The 17,283-nt window shown below is 39.8% G+C and overlaps 1 protein-coding gene across 4 annotated transcripts in view; it reads right to left on the reverse strand.

The window, feature by feature from the left end:
* The window catches only part of suclg2 (succinate-CoA ligase GDP-forming subunit beta), a 416,386-nt gene that overhangs the window by 251,699 nt on the left and 147,404 nt on the right, over nucleotides 1–17,283 (reverse strand). For all 4 annotated transcript variants that reach the window (XR_005943576.1, XM_041192068.1, XM_041192066.1 and 1 more), the window contains one exon: nucleotides 13,282–13,429. Coding sequence is in view for 3 of the 4 variants with exons in the window: in XM_041192068.1 (XP_041048002.1) it covers nucleotides 13,282–13,429 (148 nt within the window). In the remaining variant the exon portion in view is untranslated. The remainder of the gene's footprint in view (nucleotides 1–13,281; nucleotides 13,430–17,283) is intronic.

Below are 17,283 nucleotides of genomic sequence, written 5' to 3' on the forward strand. Positions count from 1 at the left end.
ATAAGAAAAGTACATATATTATATATATATATATATATATATTATATATATGATATGCACATACACACACATACACATTTCTGATGCATTTTACTTCATTGTTTATGTGAATAATAATGAAAAAGGGTTAGAACAAGTATTATATTGCATTTATATTTTGAGTTTGTAAAAGAGTGATGATTTTTACACATCATTTACTTCTCAAAAAATGGCATCAACCATGCAGAAAATTCAAGTGTTACTTTTCATTTTATACTTGCAAACTGCAGTGGAATGAATCAAAATGTAGAATTCACAGTGAAACATTTTCTGAACCAAACTCAATGTGCCTCATAACTACAAAATATGAACAGGAGCTACTACCATATTGGAATAATTGGCACTGGTGCACAATAGTACAGCAGAATATTAAAACAAAAGAGCAAAAGAAAATCAGTTATAACAAAAATAATGATCAATATTTGGGGCAAGTTAACCAAAAATAGACATTCCTGAATTGTTAAATATGAACCATGCACTAAAAATCACAGATAAATACATCTGATAAAGGTATGATAAAAGGCATATGGAATAGAGAAAATGTGGCCACATGAATAAACAAGGAGGGCAGAAAGCAAAGGGTCAGGGTTAAGCAAAATTCTGGAAGAATTGCTGAGTGGTTGCTGCTGCTCCTAGTTACCAAGAGCTTAACTGATCTGGGTTTAGGATTTGAGTGAACAAAATTGAAATTTGATGATGAAACCAAATTGGGCAGTATTGTAAATTATGAAGAAGACTGTGAAAGACTTTAAGACAACATAGATAGGATGGTGTAATGGGCAGCTGAGTGGGAGAAGCAGTTCAATGCATAGAAGTGTGAAGTAATAGATTTTGGAAATAAGAATTGGGAAATACATCTTAAATAATAAGAGAAATTAGCTTTGTTTCGTGAGAGCTGATTGTACACAGGGTAACCTGCTGGAAGCCTACAAGATTGTGCAGTTATCAAAGAGTAGATATTGGCAGGTTGCTTCTACTACCTGATGAGGCACTTGTAAAGAGAGTACAAATTTAAGACTTCAATTACAAGAATAATTAACTGAGGAATTTGAAAAAAATTATGATGTAAATGATTAAAATGTAGAATTCTTTTCACAAATGGCCATTGAAGTAGTGTCCATTATGTCTTTTAAAAGGGGAAATAGCTGTTGCTTGAAAGGAAAAGCATATTAAGGGATATTTTGAAGCAAACAGAAAGATTAGATTCAATGGTCATTTAGGGAGAAAAAAAATGGTGTACATTAAATGGCATGTAACAGTCCAAAACCTAACCTGTATTGTTATGGAAATTTATGAGAACTCACTTCCTTCATTTCCACAAAACGTGACAGAGCAAAATTGGGATAATAATCAAAAATATTAATATGTCTTGTATCATTCCCATGTCCTCTAATGGCTATACTTTACTGTATAATCTGTTAACTTTCAACCTTTTGAAGTAAATATTTGCAAGTTATTTGGCCTAGAGTAGTAAGCAGTGACCTGTATTTAACAAGACAACTAACATGCCAGAATAATTACAACTGCAAATGATAACATAGGTCACCAAAAGTCACTGCCCAATATAATCATCCTTACTATAAAAAGAGTATCCAACAGTATTATTACAAGGCTACCAACAATAGAAATTCTTACATTCTTGACATAGCACCTATTTAAATTAAGTAGGTAATTTGATGGTCAAAAGCAAAATACTACAGATGCTGAAAATCTGAAATAAAAATGAAGGGCCTGAAATGTTAACTCTGTTCCTCTCTCCATAGATGCTGCTTCATCTGCTGAGTATTTCCTGCAGTTTCTGATTTGTGGTCAACCTTAAGTTTAACAAATTTAACAAAATGCATAGTTGGGTAAGTGAAATTATCATATGGCCAGATAATAGGCACTCATCAATAACATTCCAGTAAAGTACAATAGTGGGTAGGTGATATTTTCATAGTGTCCACAAGGGCATAAAACTGGCAGTATAAGACTGTTATGCACCCTACCTAATTCAAATCATAGACTTCTACATCACAGAATGTGGCCATATAATCCATTGTGTTAACTCTGACAAAATTTAGTTCCTATCCCCATTTGTCTTTTTCAGATACTTATTCACTTCTCTTTCTATGGATTCTGTTTTTAACCCTCGTTTCTGGAGGGGTATCTCAAGCCCTAACAATACTTTGGCTGGAATTTTCCAGCCCTGTTGGCATTGGGCGTCATGGCTAGTGGGGGGGACACAATATGGCAAGAAGGTCAAACTTCGGTGTTGAGCCATTGTGATACCAGTTTGCGATCGTCCACTCCACCCATCAATGGCAGGCTGCATTTCCCACCGCCGTACCTTGGGAACATCATTTTAATACATTTACATCTAATTATAAGCCCTGCTCGCTGGAATCATCCCCCATGTCAAATTTACTGCCCACGTCGGCATGACTTCAGAACGGTGTGCTTCACATCCGCCTTTAAAAGATAATTCACTATCTTTGATCCCAACTTCCTTTCATCCTAGAAGTAAATGGAGTTTACAGCACAACTGTTTACAACTGAATACCACCTTTCTGGGACTTTGGCAGGCTCAGAGTCCAGTCATTTTGAATTCGGAGACTGCTGCCATTGTCTCCAAGCGTAAATATTTTGCAAATTTTCCCCAGTAAAACAACCTAAACCTTCCTTTTGTAGCAGGAGAGGTGAGCGGGGCCCTTGGCTTCCTGACTTCTGAGTGGGACCGTAGGCTGGGGCCTGTGCACTGCAGCGCACTCCAAATTCCAAGCAGGGACCGGAGGTTGGGCCCAGCCCACTGTGAGGCATTCACTGCAGGGCACTAGGTCCCCCCCACCAGCAGAGGTCATCAGGCTGGTAGGAAGCTGAGCAAGGGAGGAATCATTCAGCCTGGGGGTCCCCTCGGAATAGGAGCAGAACTCTTGAAGAAAGTTGGAGGCAGAGCCTAAGCCCAGAGCCATAGGCTGAAGAAAGCCGGAGATGGGAGCGCGGGCTGGAGGACAAGTAGGCACCAGAAGCCTCATGGAAAGGGAGAGAGAGCAGGACTGTAGCTAGGAGTTTGGGCATCAGACCAAGCCTGTGAGTCACTGCGTTGAGCAGCCGAGGTCCCAAACAGGACAGAGGTCTGGAGCATCAGCGGTGAATATTCCCTGTAAATAGTTTGTTTCTTGAAGTTACGCTTTCCCATGAGAATTTATACAGTTTTGATGCTGATGGAAGAAAGGGACCTTGTTTTTTTTTTTCACCTTCATTCAGTCCATGTGCTTAAATGTCACCTTACACTTTGCCTCTAACAGTCAAACCACCCAAGCTCACTGTCAGGCAGGCTTTAGAACAGGTCACATAACAACCTTCATTTACTCTAAATTTAAAGATCCAGTCCCAAAACATCATAATCTTATAAACCTCACAATTGTAACATTGTACATAGGAAGAGTAAATGACTGGCCAATCCCAAGAGAAAAGGTCATACTTTGACCGACATATCTGGAACCCTGTGGACTAAACAAAATGAAATGACAATAGATAACTTGTAAGATAAATAGATAAAATGTAATAGAAAATTACATTTTGTTTATTATATATTTCACTAATAAATGAGCCATTATCAAGATAAAGGGCAAGCCTGCCTTGCTTAATTTGCCTTACTGAAAATTCAAATATCAACCCAAAATCTTTTGGCTAATATTTCCCACTGTAGCCTTTATACTCAGATATCAATTACTTTATACAAATTTGATTGATGATGCACAGGAATTTCAAGATTTGTGAAAACATTTTTCTGAAATTTTCTGGGATTGACTGCAGAAAACTAAACTATTACGATCTTTTTATTAGAATACCCTCTTTATAAATTGTGAGCACAGCAGAAGTTCCATAGCATAAAAGGAAGAATCATTATACTCTTATTAAAATATCAATGGTATGCCATCGTAATTTTTGAAACCAGCACGAAGCAATAGCTGAAGCTAGCTGTTTCACGCAGTAGAAACAGGAGTGATGCTCTCTGCTAACATAATGCTGCTGTCAAGCCAAAAAGATGTACCGCCTACCACAAAAATGGATAGTGCACTATGAATTTTAGTGTTGTTGTGGTGCTAGGTATGTAGGCCATATATCCCAATGACTGGTGCTTTGTATCTGGCTTCTGAGGTAGGCAACACAGCAGCCTAAACAATGCCCTTCACTGTATAGCTGAAAATTAACAAACAATTTATTGCTAAAGAACATACAAAATAGGAGGACTAAACCCTACAGCACTTCAAGCTTGCTCTGCCATTCCATTAGATCATGAATGATCTTCCACCTCAACTCCACCCACCACATTGTCCCATATCCCTTAATTTCCATAGTATCCAAAAATCTATCAACCTGAGTCTTGAATGCACTCAAAAACAGCCTAGAGTAGAGAATTTCAAAGATTCTCAACCCTTGGAGTGAAGGAACGTTCCCTCATCTCAGTCTTAAATGGTCAATCCCTAAGTCCGAGACTGTAATCCCCAGTTATAGAGTCCCCAGCCAAAGCAAAAATCCTTCCAGCATCCAACTTGTCAAGTCCACTAAGAGTTTTATCTGATTCAATGAGATCACCCCTCATTCATCTAAATTCTCAGGAATATCGGCCTTGTCAATTCAATTTCTCTCCTTCCAAGACAATCCTTCCATTCCAGGAATCAATCTAGTGAACTTTTGTTGCAAGTAACGTGGATCACAGTGTGTTAGTCAACATGGCATATAAGACAGCCATATTAATGCACATACTTGGCGCATAAGTTGGCCTCAATTTTCCACCTCCAAAATATATATTTAGGGTTAATACGACTTATGAATTGGCACATGAGATCAAGCAGGGAATATGGGCCATGTTACCAAGGAGATATGCGGGAGTTTAAGACACGCCCACACAGAGCAGACCATGCATGACAACCGACGAACAGATAGGTCCTCTGGCAAAAAGAATGAAGTACAAAGCTGGTTTCAAGCTAAAAGTTGTAACATTTGCTGAGTTGTCAAATAACTGTGCTGCAGCAAGGGAACTCGGTGTTAGTGATGTTAGTGGTGCAGGAATGGAACATACGAATTAGGAGCAGGAGTAGGCCACTCAGCCTTTCAAACCTGCTCCGCCATTCAATAAAATCATGGCTGATCTGATTGAAACCTCAATTCAACATTCCAACGCCTGCTTAACTTTCAACCCCTTGTTTATCAACAATCTATCTACCTCTGCCTTAAAATTTTCAAAGACTCTGCTTCCACAGCCTTTTAATGAAAAGAGTTCCAAAGAATCATTACCCCCTGAGAGAAAAAAATTCTCCTCACCTCTGTCTTATATGGGTGACCCCTAATTCTAGATTCTCCCACAAGAAGAAACATCCTTTCCACATCCACCCTGGCAAGACCACACAGAATTTTATATGTTTCAATCAAGTCACTTCTTCCTCTTCTAAACTCAACCAGATACAAGCCTAGACTGTCCAACATTTCCTCATAAGGCAACCCACCCATTCCAGGTAGAAATCTAGTAAACCTTTTCTGAACGGCTTCCAATGCATTTACATCCTTCCTTAAATAAGGAGACTGATACTGTACACAGTACTCCAGATGTGATCTCACCCTGTAAAATGGAAGTATAACCTCCGTTTTTTTATTTAATTCCCCCCACAATAAACTATAACATTAGTTTTCCTAATTACTTGCTGTACTTACATACTAACTTTTTGCGATTCATGCACTAGGACACCTAGATCCCTCTGCATCTCAGAGCTCTGCAATCTCTCTCCATTTAGCTAATATTTTTGTTTTTTATCCTTCCTACAAAAATGGACAATTTCACATTTTCTCACAATATACTCCATTTGTCAAATCTTTGCCCACTCACTTAATCTGTCTACATTCCTTTGTAGCCTCCTTATTCCCTCTTCACAACTTACGTTCCTACCTACCTTTGTGTCATCAGCAAATTTAGCAACCATACCTTCAGTCTATTCATCCAAGTCATTTATATAAATTGTAAAAAGTTGAGGGCCCAGATCTGATCCCTGTGACACATCACTCGTTATATCTTGCCAATCAGAAAATGACCCATTTATGCCTACTCTCTGTTTCCTATTAGCTAGCCAATCTTCCATCCATGCCAATGATACATCTACACCATGAGTTTTTGTTTGCCCCAATGACCTTTGACATGGCAGCTTATCAAATATCTCCTGGAAATCTAAGTATAGTACATCATTGGTTTCCCTTTATCCACACCCTATGTTTCTTCTTCAAAGAACTCCAATAAATTGGTTAAACATGATTTCCCTTTCGCAAAACCATGAACAAGAAGAAATCTGTCCTGAAGACAATGTCCAAGACCAAATGCATCTTGAGAACAGAAACCAGCCACTGGCCTGATCATGAAAAGCATGTATTGGAATGGGTCCTCGAAAAATATCAGAATGGTTACATTATCACCAGAAATGCGTATATACATACGCCAAACCAAACCCTGAGTCCAGCAAAGATTTCAGAGTAACAGCTAGTTGGTTCAGAACAAATGTGCTAGATACAAAGCAGGTAAAGCACAATCCGGTTACTAAGGAGTGTAGGCTTGCTTACAGGAGTGATGTGATATACCAAATCAGGGAATATCTAGAGTAGTTTAAAAAACACAAACTGTATTTTCTAAACGGGAAACATTAGTTCTACTTTTACACTATCAATATTTTGCTGCATTTATATGTAGCTACTTATTCAACCTGTTATTAGATTTATTTATTTTAACCTGCACGTTATGGTCTACTACTGTGATATTTCATGAAAAGTAATTGCTAATTCAGGCATAATAGCCTGGACACCAAACATAAAAGGATGCAGTGTTTTAGATCACGGGAGACTCACACTTATTTTGAGAGCCACCTTTTCTGCAAGAACAGAGATAAGTGTTGGGAGACAGTCAGACCTCAAGTGACGTATCTACTTTAAGTCAATTGTATTATACATATTTTATGTTTCAGTTCTCCCATAGATTTCATCTACTTATAATCTAATGCAAAAGGATTATAGGGAATGGTAGCATTGTGGTTATGTTACTGGACTAAAGATCCAGACTCAAAGTCCACATGGCTGCTGAGAAATTTAAGTTCAGTTAATTAAATAAAACTGGAATAAAAAACTAGTCTCTGCAATGGTGGCCACTACTGGATTGTCATAGAAATCCATCTGGGAAGGAAATCAGCCTTCCTTACTCGGTCACACTAATACATGTGACTCCAGGCCCACAGATATATCCTCAACCCAAACTGCTGTCTGAAATGGCCTAGCGAGCCACTTATTTGTACTTGAGTGTCATCGTATTACAACCTACCTGAGCTGAGGAATCAGCACTCATCGATGGTGACCACCAATTGGAAAGGTAGCAAGGTCATAGAATGTAGGCTGTGTGGAATTTTCAATGTTCATCAGCAAAAGTAGTTCAGTAGCAGCACTACTTACTGAGCTGGCCGAGTCCTGAAGGACAAAGCTGTAGGATAGGATGTATGGCAGGTGATGAGAGAACCAATCCAAAGGGAAAAACTTACTTGACCTCATTCCCACTAATCTACCTGTCACATGACAGTATTGGGAAAAGCAACCACTATGAAGTCCTTGTGGAGATTAAATCCATCTTCAGACTCCAAACACCCTCCAGTGGCACCATTATTATGCTAAATTAGATAGATTCAGAACAGATCTAGCAGCTCAAAACTGGGCATTCATGAGGCGCCGCGGGGCATCAGCAGCATTCTATTCTGTCAAAATCTATAACCTCATGGTCTAGCACTTCTACATTCTAATGAGCCTATCAAGCCAGGGAACTAACCCTGATTCAAGGATTAGAGAAGGGCATACCAGGAGCAGTACTAGGTGTACCTGAAAATGAGGTGTCAGCTTGATGAAATTATATTAGAGGACTACATGCATGCTAAACAGGGGAAACAGCATGTGGTAGGCAGAACTATCGACCGCATAACTAAAGAATCAGATCAAAGCCACACACTCCTGCCATACCCAGTTGTTAATGATGGTAGGCAACTACGCAGCTAACCAGAGGAGGAGGCTCCATGAAAGTCCCAATCCTCAATGATGACAGAGTCCAGTACTTGACTGCAAAAGTCAAGGTTGAAACATTTACTTCTGAAGCCAGAAGTACTATGTAGATGATCCATCTTGGCTTCCTCCTAAGGTCCCCAACATCACTGAAGCTTACCTTCAGCCAACTTCATACATTCCATATGATATCACGAAATGGCTGAAGGTACTAGATACAGCAAAGGCTTTGGGCCCCAATAACATCTGGCTGTAGCGCTGAAAACTGGTTCTCCAGAACTAGCATCATTTAGAAATAAGGAGAATTGCCCAGGTTATGTTCTGTCCAGAATAAGGAGGACAGATCCATTCTCCCTAATTATTAGCATATCAGTCTATTCTCAACTATTAGCAAAGTGATGGGAAGTGTTATCAACAGTGTTATCAAGCAGCACTTATTCACCAACACTCAGTTTGGGTTTTGCCAGAACCATTTGACTATCCTGTGCTGCATCAGAATAGGGATTATCTGATGATGACAGCAGAGAGGCAGAATTTCTCTGTATTGAATCTTGTGCTGTTCCTGCCCTGGGAGTGTTTGATGGGGACAATATAGCAGGAGTTTTATTCCTTCGCTAACTCATGATGTGGGGATGTTTGATGAGACAGTGTAGAGAGAGATTTACTCTGTTTCTAATCCCTTGTTGTACTTGCCCACTTGTGTGTTGGAACAGTGTAGAAGAAGTTTGAATCTGTACATAGCCCAATGTTGGGATAATGCAGTGGCAGCTTTACTCTGTATCTAAGCCCATGCTATAATTGTACTGGGAATGTTTTAATGGGACAGCATAGAGGGAGCTTCACTCTGAATTTAACCCTGTGCTGTTAGTGCTTCATTATAGCCTTAGTCCAAAAGCCTAATTCCAGAGGTGAGGTGAAAGTGACTACCCTTGGCATCGAAGAACCCTAGCAAAATTGAAGGCAATGGGAATCAGAGGGAAAATGTTCTATTGGCTGGATTTATGCCTAGAACAAAGGAGGATGGTTGCTGCTGTTCGAGGCCAATCATCTCAGTCCCAGGACATCACTGCAGGAGTTCCTCATGGCAGCATTTTAGGCCCAAGAATTTTCAGGTGTTTCATCAAGATCCTCTATCCATCAAAAAGTAAGACATGGGGACATTAGCTGCTGGTAGTGTTCAGTTTCATTCACAACTCCTCAGATGTGCCCACATGCAGGAAAAAACCTGGAATACATTAAGGCTTGGCTGATAAGTGGCATGTAACATTTTCACCGTACAATTAACAGGCGATGAACATCTCCAGTAAGCTAGAGTCCAACCACCTCCCCTTGATATTCAATGGCAATACCATCATTGCACCCCCTGACCATCATTGGTCATCACTGGAGGGGTCAACATTGACCAGCCACATAAATACAGTGGCTACAAGAGCAGAATAGAGACTGGGAATCCTTCAGCAATGACTCACCTCCTGACTCCCCAAAGCCTTTCCACCATCTACAAGGCATGAGTCAGGATGTGTGGTGGAGCATTCTTCACCTGCTTAGATAAGTGTAGCAACAACACGTCTCAAGAAGCTCGATACCATCCAGTATAAAACAGCCACTTGACTTGCGCCTCACTCATATCCTTAAACATTCACTCCCACCACAACATCATACCTATAATGTGTACCATCAACAAAATGTACTGCAACATCTTCCAAATTGGCAACTTCTGCAATGGGAACAACACCACCTCAAGCTCCCCTCCAAGTCACACTATCCTGACTTAGAAACATATCGCTATTCCTTCATAGCCAGTGGGGGAAAATCCTGGGACTTCCTCTCTAACAGCACTGTGGGAGCACCTTCACCACACAGACTGCAGCAATTCAAGGCAGTGGCTCACCAGCATCTTCAAGGGCAGTTAGGGATAGGCAATAAATGTTGGCCTTGTCAGTGATGCTCACAATCCACTAATGAATAAAAAAAGTGCAGCTACCATCCTAAAAACAGGATGGCAACCAATCAGGACAAAGAAGAAACAGCAGAGAATAAACTTTCCCATCTATCTCCTACATTGCGAAACAAGAATGAAAACAACCATAAAATCAGAATCTTTAAAAAGCATGCATGAATATTTAAAATTTTAAAATATCCTGAAGGTTCAGTGCACATCAAACACCTCCAGTGTTTCAGCACTGCAGACATGCTGCATCTACAAAAGCACTGAAGGTTCAAAACCAGTTGCTCGATATGTATCCCATCATGTCCAGTAGCAACACTGAAGGACCAATAACTCTGCATTTATACTTTAAATCATTTTAACAATCTGCTCTTACAGTTATTTGAAGCATACTATGTATTGGTGTTTACTAAGGAAGAGGATGCTGACAAAATATCAGTAGGAGCGGAGTCAGAGATGAAAATTGATAGGCAGGATGTACTAGAAAGGCTGGCTATGCAGAGAGTAGATGCATTACCTGATCTAGGTAGCTTAATCCCAAGTTACTAAGGGTAGTGGCAATGGAGATAGAGGAAGGGTTTGCCATAATTTTCCAATCTTCCCTAAATACAAGAGAGGTACCAGAGGATTGGAAAGTGGCAAATGTGACATTCTTATTCAAGAAAGAGTGTTGGAACATTCCGTCCTCATAACAACAAGCTAGTCAGTTTAACACAAGTGGTGGGTATCATTTTCAAAATAATATTCAGGAAAATATTAATAGGCACTTGGAGAGGTTTCAGAGGTTTAAATTAATTAAGGAGAGTAAACACAGATTTGTTAAAGTCAGATCATGTTTGACAAGTCTAATTGAAATTTTTTGATGAAATGACAGAGAAGGTTGATGAAGGGGATGCAATAGGTGTCCACATGGAATTTGAGAAGGTGCCACATAAAAGGTTGTTTAATAAAATTGAGGCTTATAGGATAGGAGGGCGAGTGTCAGCTTGGATAAAAACAAAATGGCTTCAGGACAGAAAATAGTGACTCATGGTAAATGGTTGCTTCTCAGACTCAAGAATGGTCGACAGTGGTGTTCCCCAATGGTCAGTGCTGGGATCAACATTTTTTTGATATATATAAATTAGTTAGATTTTGGAATAAAGAAGAAAATTTCAAAATTTTCATCCACTCTCAGGTATAGGGCAGAATTTAGCCCTTGGCTGGCGGGCGGGCCCCACCGGCTTGGTGGCGGGCGGTCAGCCAAACACTGCCACCAAAACAGGGCCAGCTGTCATTTTGAGTGGGCGGGCCAATTAAGGCCTGCTCAGCAGCTTGCCCGAAAGAAAGCACTATGCGCTTCCTGTTCTGGGGGAGGAGAGAATCCCCAACTGTCAAAGTGTGTTCTTTCGCGCATGCACGTGAAAGAGCACACTGCTCCCTGAGCAAAGTCCTGTCTCAGGGAGTTTAGTGAAAGATAAGTAAAGTCAAAAAATAGAGACATTTTAAAATTATTAACATGTCCCCCTCATGTGACAATGTCACAAGAAATGGAACATGTTGATAATAAACTCATAAAATGTATTAAATTTTTACAAAACGGTCATGAAACTTCATCCTGCCAGTGGATGAAGTTTCATTAATAATCTACAGGCCGCTGGGACTCCTGGCCTGCCCGCTAGCCTTAAGGTTGGCCAGGCAGGGAATTTAACTATCTTAATGAGCCTGTCAATGGCCTTAATTGGCCATTGACAGGTCAGTTGGCAGACAGCTGATTTCGCTGTCCGCCCGCCTTCCTTAAGATTTAAATAGCTCGGGATGAAGTCGGGGATTGCTCCCGACATCATCCTGTGTCACTTTCCCCTCGGCGAGTGGGCCCCGCCCCCAAATCGCCGAGCAGAAAATCCTGGTCAATGAATTCAATCAGATATAGAAAGCAAAAGAAGAGAGCATGACCTCCTTCTGTGCCGTTATGACACTATGACTCTATGAGAAGTAATAATTGGATTAAGAGAGAAAAAAACAAAAGAAACAGAAAGATAAAGTTTTTTTTTTATATCCCACAACAGTGATTAAGATGTGATAGAATGGGCTCCATACTTGAAGAAGTTAATTTTCATTGTCAGGGAGGCAGGAATTAAGACATTTCATGGCATTAAAAGGGTACTTAAACTGGAACGAGCATGTCCTAACTTTTTGTGATGCACTTAGTCCTTATCTATGACATCAGTACAGGAACTTCAGACCAGTCAATACATTTGAATGGGGAGTCAGATGCCAAGATGCCATTTTCTGGAAGCTTACGGAGGCTTACTCAGTTTGCTGAGATACCCAGTATCACTGACGCCAGTCTTCAGCAAATTCAATTCACGCCATGTGATATCAAGAAACGGCTGAAAGCACTGAATACTGTAAAGGCCATGGGCCCTGACAACATTCTCTCATTAGTGGTGAAGACTTGTGTTCCAGAACTAGCTGCATCCCTAGCCAAGCTGTTCCAGTACAGCTACAACACTGACATTTACCCGGTAACGTGAAAAATTGCCCTGGTATGTCTTGTTCACAAAAAGCAGGACAAATGCAAACCAGCAAATTACTGCCCCATCAGTCTACTCTCAGTCATCAGCAAAATTATGAAAGGTGTCGTTCACAGTGCTATCAAGCGGCACTTACTCAGCAATAAGCTGCTCACTAATGTTCAGTTTAACTTCCGCCAGAGCCACTCAGTTCCTGACCTCATTACATCTTTGGTCCAAACATAGACAAAAGACTAAACTCAAGAAGCGAGGTGAGATTGACAACCCTTGACATCAAAGCATCATTTGATAAGTATGGCATCAAGGACTTCTAGCAAACTTGGGTCAATGAAAATAAGGGGAAAACTGTCCAATAGTTGGAGTCATACCTAGCACAAAGGTTGCTGTTTTTGGAGGTTAATCATCTCAGTCCCACAATATCACTGCAGGAGTTCCTGAAAAGTGTGGCCTTTTGAACAACAGTTTCCATATTGCACATTTAATTCTGTACCTTTGCTGACTGGAAGTTCCTGTCTGATTTCTGCATAAATAATGGTGAGCAATGTTAATCTTATCGTTATTTTCACAGCCAAATTTTGGCCATTAACTCACTAGTTCTTCGTGTATAGATCAAGGTTACTGAAGCTATAAAGTGTTAATCGGAAAGGTTATCTGCGATCAACTATTTGTTTTGTAGCAGTTCTTCTTTCAAAACGCTGCTGATACTACTCAACTTACTCAGTCTCTTAGCAGCCTCAAGGGCATCTTGTGAGTTGTCAGCAACAAAGAATCTCTGGACTGTGACCCCATGATCCGCCATGATTTTTTTGCTCTGGTACTCTTGAAGGTTCAACCATCTCGCAGGGATTACTCGGACCATCTGTGTCTTTGTGGAGAGAAGAAGAAAAAACTAAGTATAATCATTTGTCCTGCTAGTGTATGTATTTATAAACTCTTATGATTTCAATGTTGCTGAATAATGTAATTAAAAAAAGTTCTAATGATTGGCTATCATTATAACTGGTCATTCTCTATGGTTCACTGAGCATGTTCACACCTCAGGCTGTAGGTGTTTATCCTATTTTCTGGTATTCCCAATAGCTCAGCACTGTTACCATTCCTTATCCACCATCTGATTAATTACGCTCATTCCAATGCCATGGGAGTTTCTATCACTGAAAGCTTGTTCCAAGATGCTCAGACAAGATGTTAATGAAACAGACTTGGAGAAAAGGGACAAGATTGACCTGCATGCTCCTGCTTTTTGCTGCCTGCCATAATCTCATGATATTGCATTGCTTTTCCAGTGGTAACGATGGCAAAACTGCCAGCATTCATCGTCAGTACTCTGCTGAAATCAACAGCAAACTCAGGAATCCACACATCCACAGAATAATGCAGAAATCCAAAAGTTGCCATCAACAATTCTATATTTCTTTGGATGGTGTACTGTTGAGGTTCCCCTAGATTTTAATCCCTGAACAGCGAATTGATATAAACTTCTACTTATATACTTAGTGTCACTATAAAGGCCTTGATAAAGTTACACACTGCTGAATGAGGTGTAAGTGGGTTCTTAACAGTGAATTAAGCTTGTAATTATAGCTAAACACACTTGCTAGCCCTGAAATACTAATTTTACATTTGTGGAATGTCAAGTTTGTCTGTTGCAATAAACACATTGTTAAGATTTTTTTTCATGCTTCTTTATGATATTTTTGCTTTGGTCTTAATTTAATCATGATTATTTGTGTAATTATCTAAAAATTTGAATTAAAAGAGTGAAGGGTATTCACTGCTTTTAACTGCCTGGTTTGCTGTGTGTGAATACTTAAACGTGATGGGCAGCTTACCCAGCTTGCTGACATCACTGCTGCTGGATGCTTGGAAATCCCTTTGACTTGGCACCTGATTTAAACTGCCATCGAGAAAGTGACACAGTGACAAGCACTGTGGCTCCATTGGTAATCTCAAAATACGGTCTGTTTAACAACAGCCCACATCACAGGATAGCATGAACTCTCCCTACAACTCCAATCACCACTTCAGGGTGGGTTTGTCTCTCCCCACCTCAGTCTATGTTTCTCCCTCTCTCAGAGCGTTTTTCTCTCTCACTCAACCAGTTGCTTTCTCAGAGTTGCCAGGTGGTATTCGTTGGCCCAAATGATTCCATCCTCACAACCGGTAGAGGAGTAGATCCAAATAGCTGGGAGACAGCTGGGCTCAGACAACACCGTTTGGTTACAAGCCATGGAAGCCAGGACATTGCACCTGCGCAACTGACACATACAAGGGTCACTTCTCCTGTGTTGCCCACAGCAGCGCTTTAGAGACCTTTTGCCAATTCCAGTAAACTCTCTCCCAAAGCAGGAGAGTAGGAAACCACACTTTGAACTTCATCTCTTTCCCCTACTGGAAAGAGTTTGCCAAAGGGGGTCTTAGGAACTGAAGCTGAACCAAAAAGAAAAAAAGACCATTTCACTGTCAGCTGCATAGGCATCATGTGGATGGGCACATTAACGTGGGGCCGAGCCGAGCAACAGCAAAGAATCTAAATTTTAAAAAATTAATTAGATACATGGGGATCACAAAAATTATGAAAGAAAATTGTGGGTTCTTAAAACTGCTTTAAAAATCCCTCTACATACAAAATAAAATTTAACATTTGTCCAATCCCTCATACAGCCACACAATTTGAAAGTAATAGAAGCCATCTCTCCAAAAATCATAAATTATGAAAGGAAAACACTGAAAAACAAAATCTCACTGTAACACGAAAGCCTGTTAAATAAATTCATCAAACCTGTGATTGAAAGCTCCCTCATTTAAAGGCTTACAATAAGAGACAGACATTAATTTTTAACATTTAGAAGACGCGACTAAGGTAAACAATTTTCAAACTTTACCATGAATGTCTATGATATTCTCTTACAAAGGCAGCATTAGTTACCTGCTTCACTAACCAGTAGACAGCTAACGTTGCTAATGTCTCTAACGATGGTCTGAAATGTTCCCCAAACATAAAAGAGCAGTTATGAGCTTGATTCTGATGGGTTTTGCCTGCATGTCTGGTTGAGTTATGCGGCACAACTCAATCATGATAAACCCTTGTACATTTAAGCTTCCAAGAGCACTGCTCTGTGAAAAACGGAACTGCTCTTGATAGGAATTCTAAATGAAAAGTCATTGACCTCAAATATTAACTCGGTTTCTCTGTCCATAGATGTTGCCAGACCTGCTAAGCATTTCCAGCATTTTCTGTTTTTGATTTCAGGTTTCCAGCATCTACGTCATTTTATTTTTGTAACTTATCTTGGACACCTGTAGTACTTGACACACATGTATACAATGCCTGTAACATTGTAACTATCCTAAAGCTGCTAGGAGGAGGCAAAGCGAAGAGGCAAAGCAGCAGAAGTGGTGTAACAAGAAATCACCACGAGTGAGAAGGTTTTTAAAGAGGGGAAGGCATCTAAGAGAAGTTACAAGTCAGAGATGTTACAGGACAGAGTTACAGAGAGTGGGATGAAGTTTGCACCATTGAATTTTACCAAGAATAAATAACTGAAATTACAGACATAATAAGAACCTTCAAGTGCTCAAACCATATATTTTGTAGCAGATGGAAAGACACAGAAAACCTACTGATGAAGAATTATATAGACAGTACAGAATTAATAGCTAGCTATGTAAGCTTAAAAATTGACTACACATTATGCATAAATCTAATTTCAAAATTCAATCATTAGGGAAGTGATTCATGAAAGCAACTATGTTGGCCTAGCTTTACTGCTAGAAATTACTTTCTTCATAGATGATTTAACAAGATGGAACTGAGAATAATATAGAAGACAGACAGAGGGCTAGGTAAATATAATTTAGTCATTCCCACGTGCAAAAGAAGGGAGAGACAATTTGAACTTGGGTACTAACAGACACAAGCTTAGAATATTCCTACAGCCCAACATTGGCTCAGTAGCATAAACAAAAAAAAAATAGGACCTTCCATAAACTGCAGTTCATTCAAAATACCCTGGCAGAAGGAAAATAATAAGCAGGATTCCTGGAAAGTGCAGTGTTAAAGGGCGACAAGATCCAGCATGGCAATTCAAGTTTCCATAAACCTTAAACTGTTACAAAAAGCACTGCACTGGAACCAGCCCTGCCCACAAATCTAGCCTCACTCCCAGATCAAATTAATCATCACGGAGATTGCCTACTAATTCTATCCATTTAAGGGGACTCCTCAAATTAAGCTTGCTGTTCCTTCCCAAGCTCAAAAAGTGGCACAGAATTTGGAAGAGAGATTTGGGTTGCTACAAAGGCATTAGCGGGCATGTCTTAAAAGTTTTTGAACATGAAAACGTATTTAATTTACCAAGAAACTGTCCACTGTACAGCAATGAAATTAGTACATTGTTGAGCATAATTTTTTAAAAGCAATTTTCAGTGATTTAAAATCAGGTTACTCACAGGCAGCAGACTAGACACTTATTAAAAATGTTTATTTTTAGTTATTTTTATTTAAGTTAAACCAATGTTTAACTCTATTAGTAAAACTGCATCAGGTGACCACCCTTAAATACATCAAGAATTATTTAAAATGCGAAGAAATAAAAATTACATTCTATTACAACAGCCCAAAGCTGCTGGCTCATGGGATTTATTTATATTGTTATGGAAGCATGTATGAGTAGAAACTTGAACCAGACCTTCACTTCAGAAAACCAGTACAATGTC

The sequence above is a fragment of the Carcharodon carcharias genome, chromosome 7 (genome assembly GCF_017639515.1).
Source record: "Carcharodon carcharias isolate sCarCar2 chromosome 7, sCarCar2.pri, whole genome shotgun sequence".
Lineage (NCBI taxonomy): Eukaryota > Metazoa > Chordata > Chondrichthyes > Lamniformes > Lamnidae > Carcharodon > Carcharodon carcharias.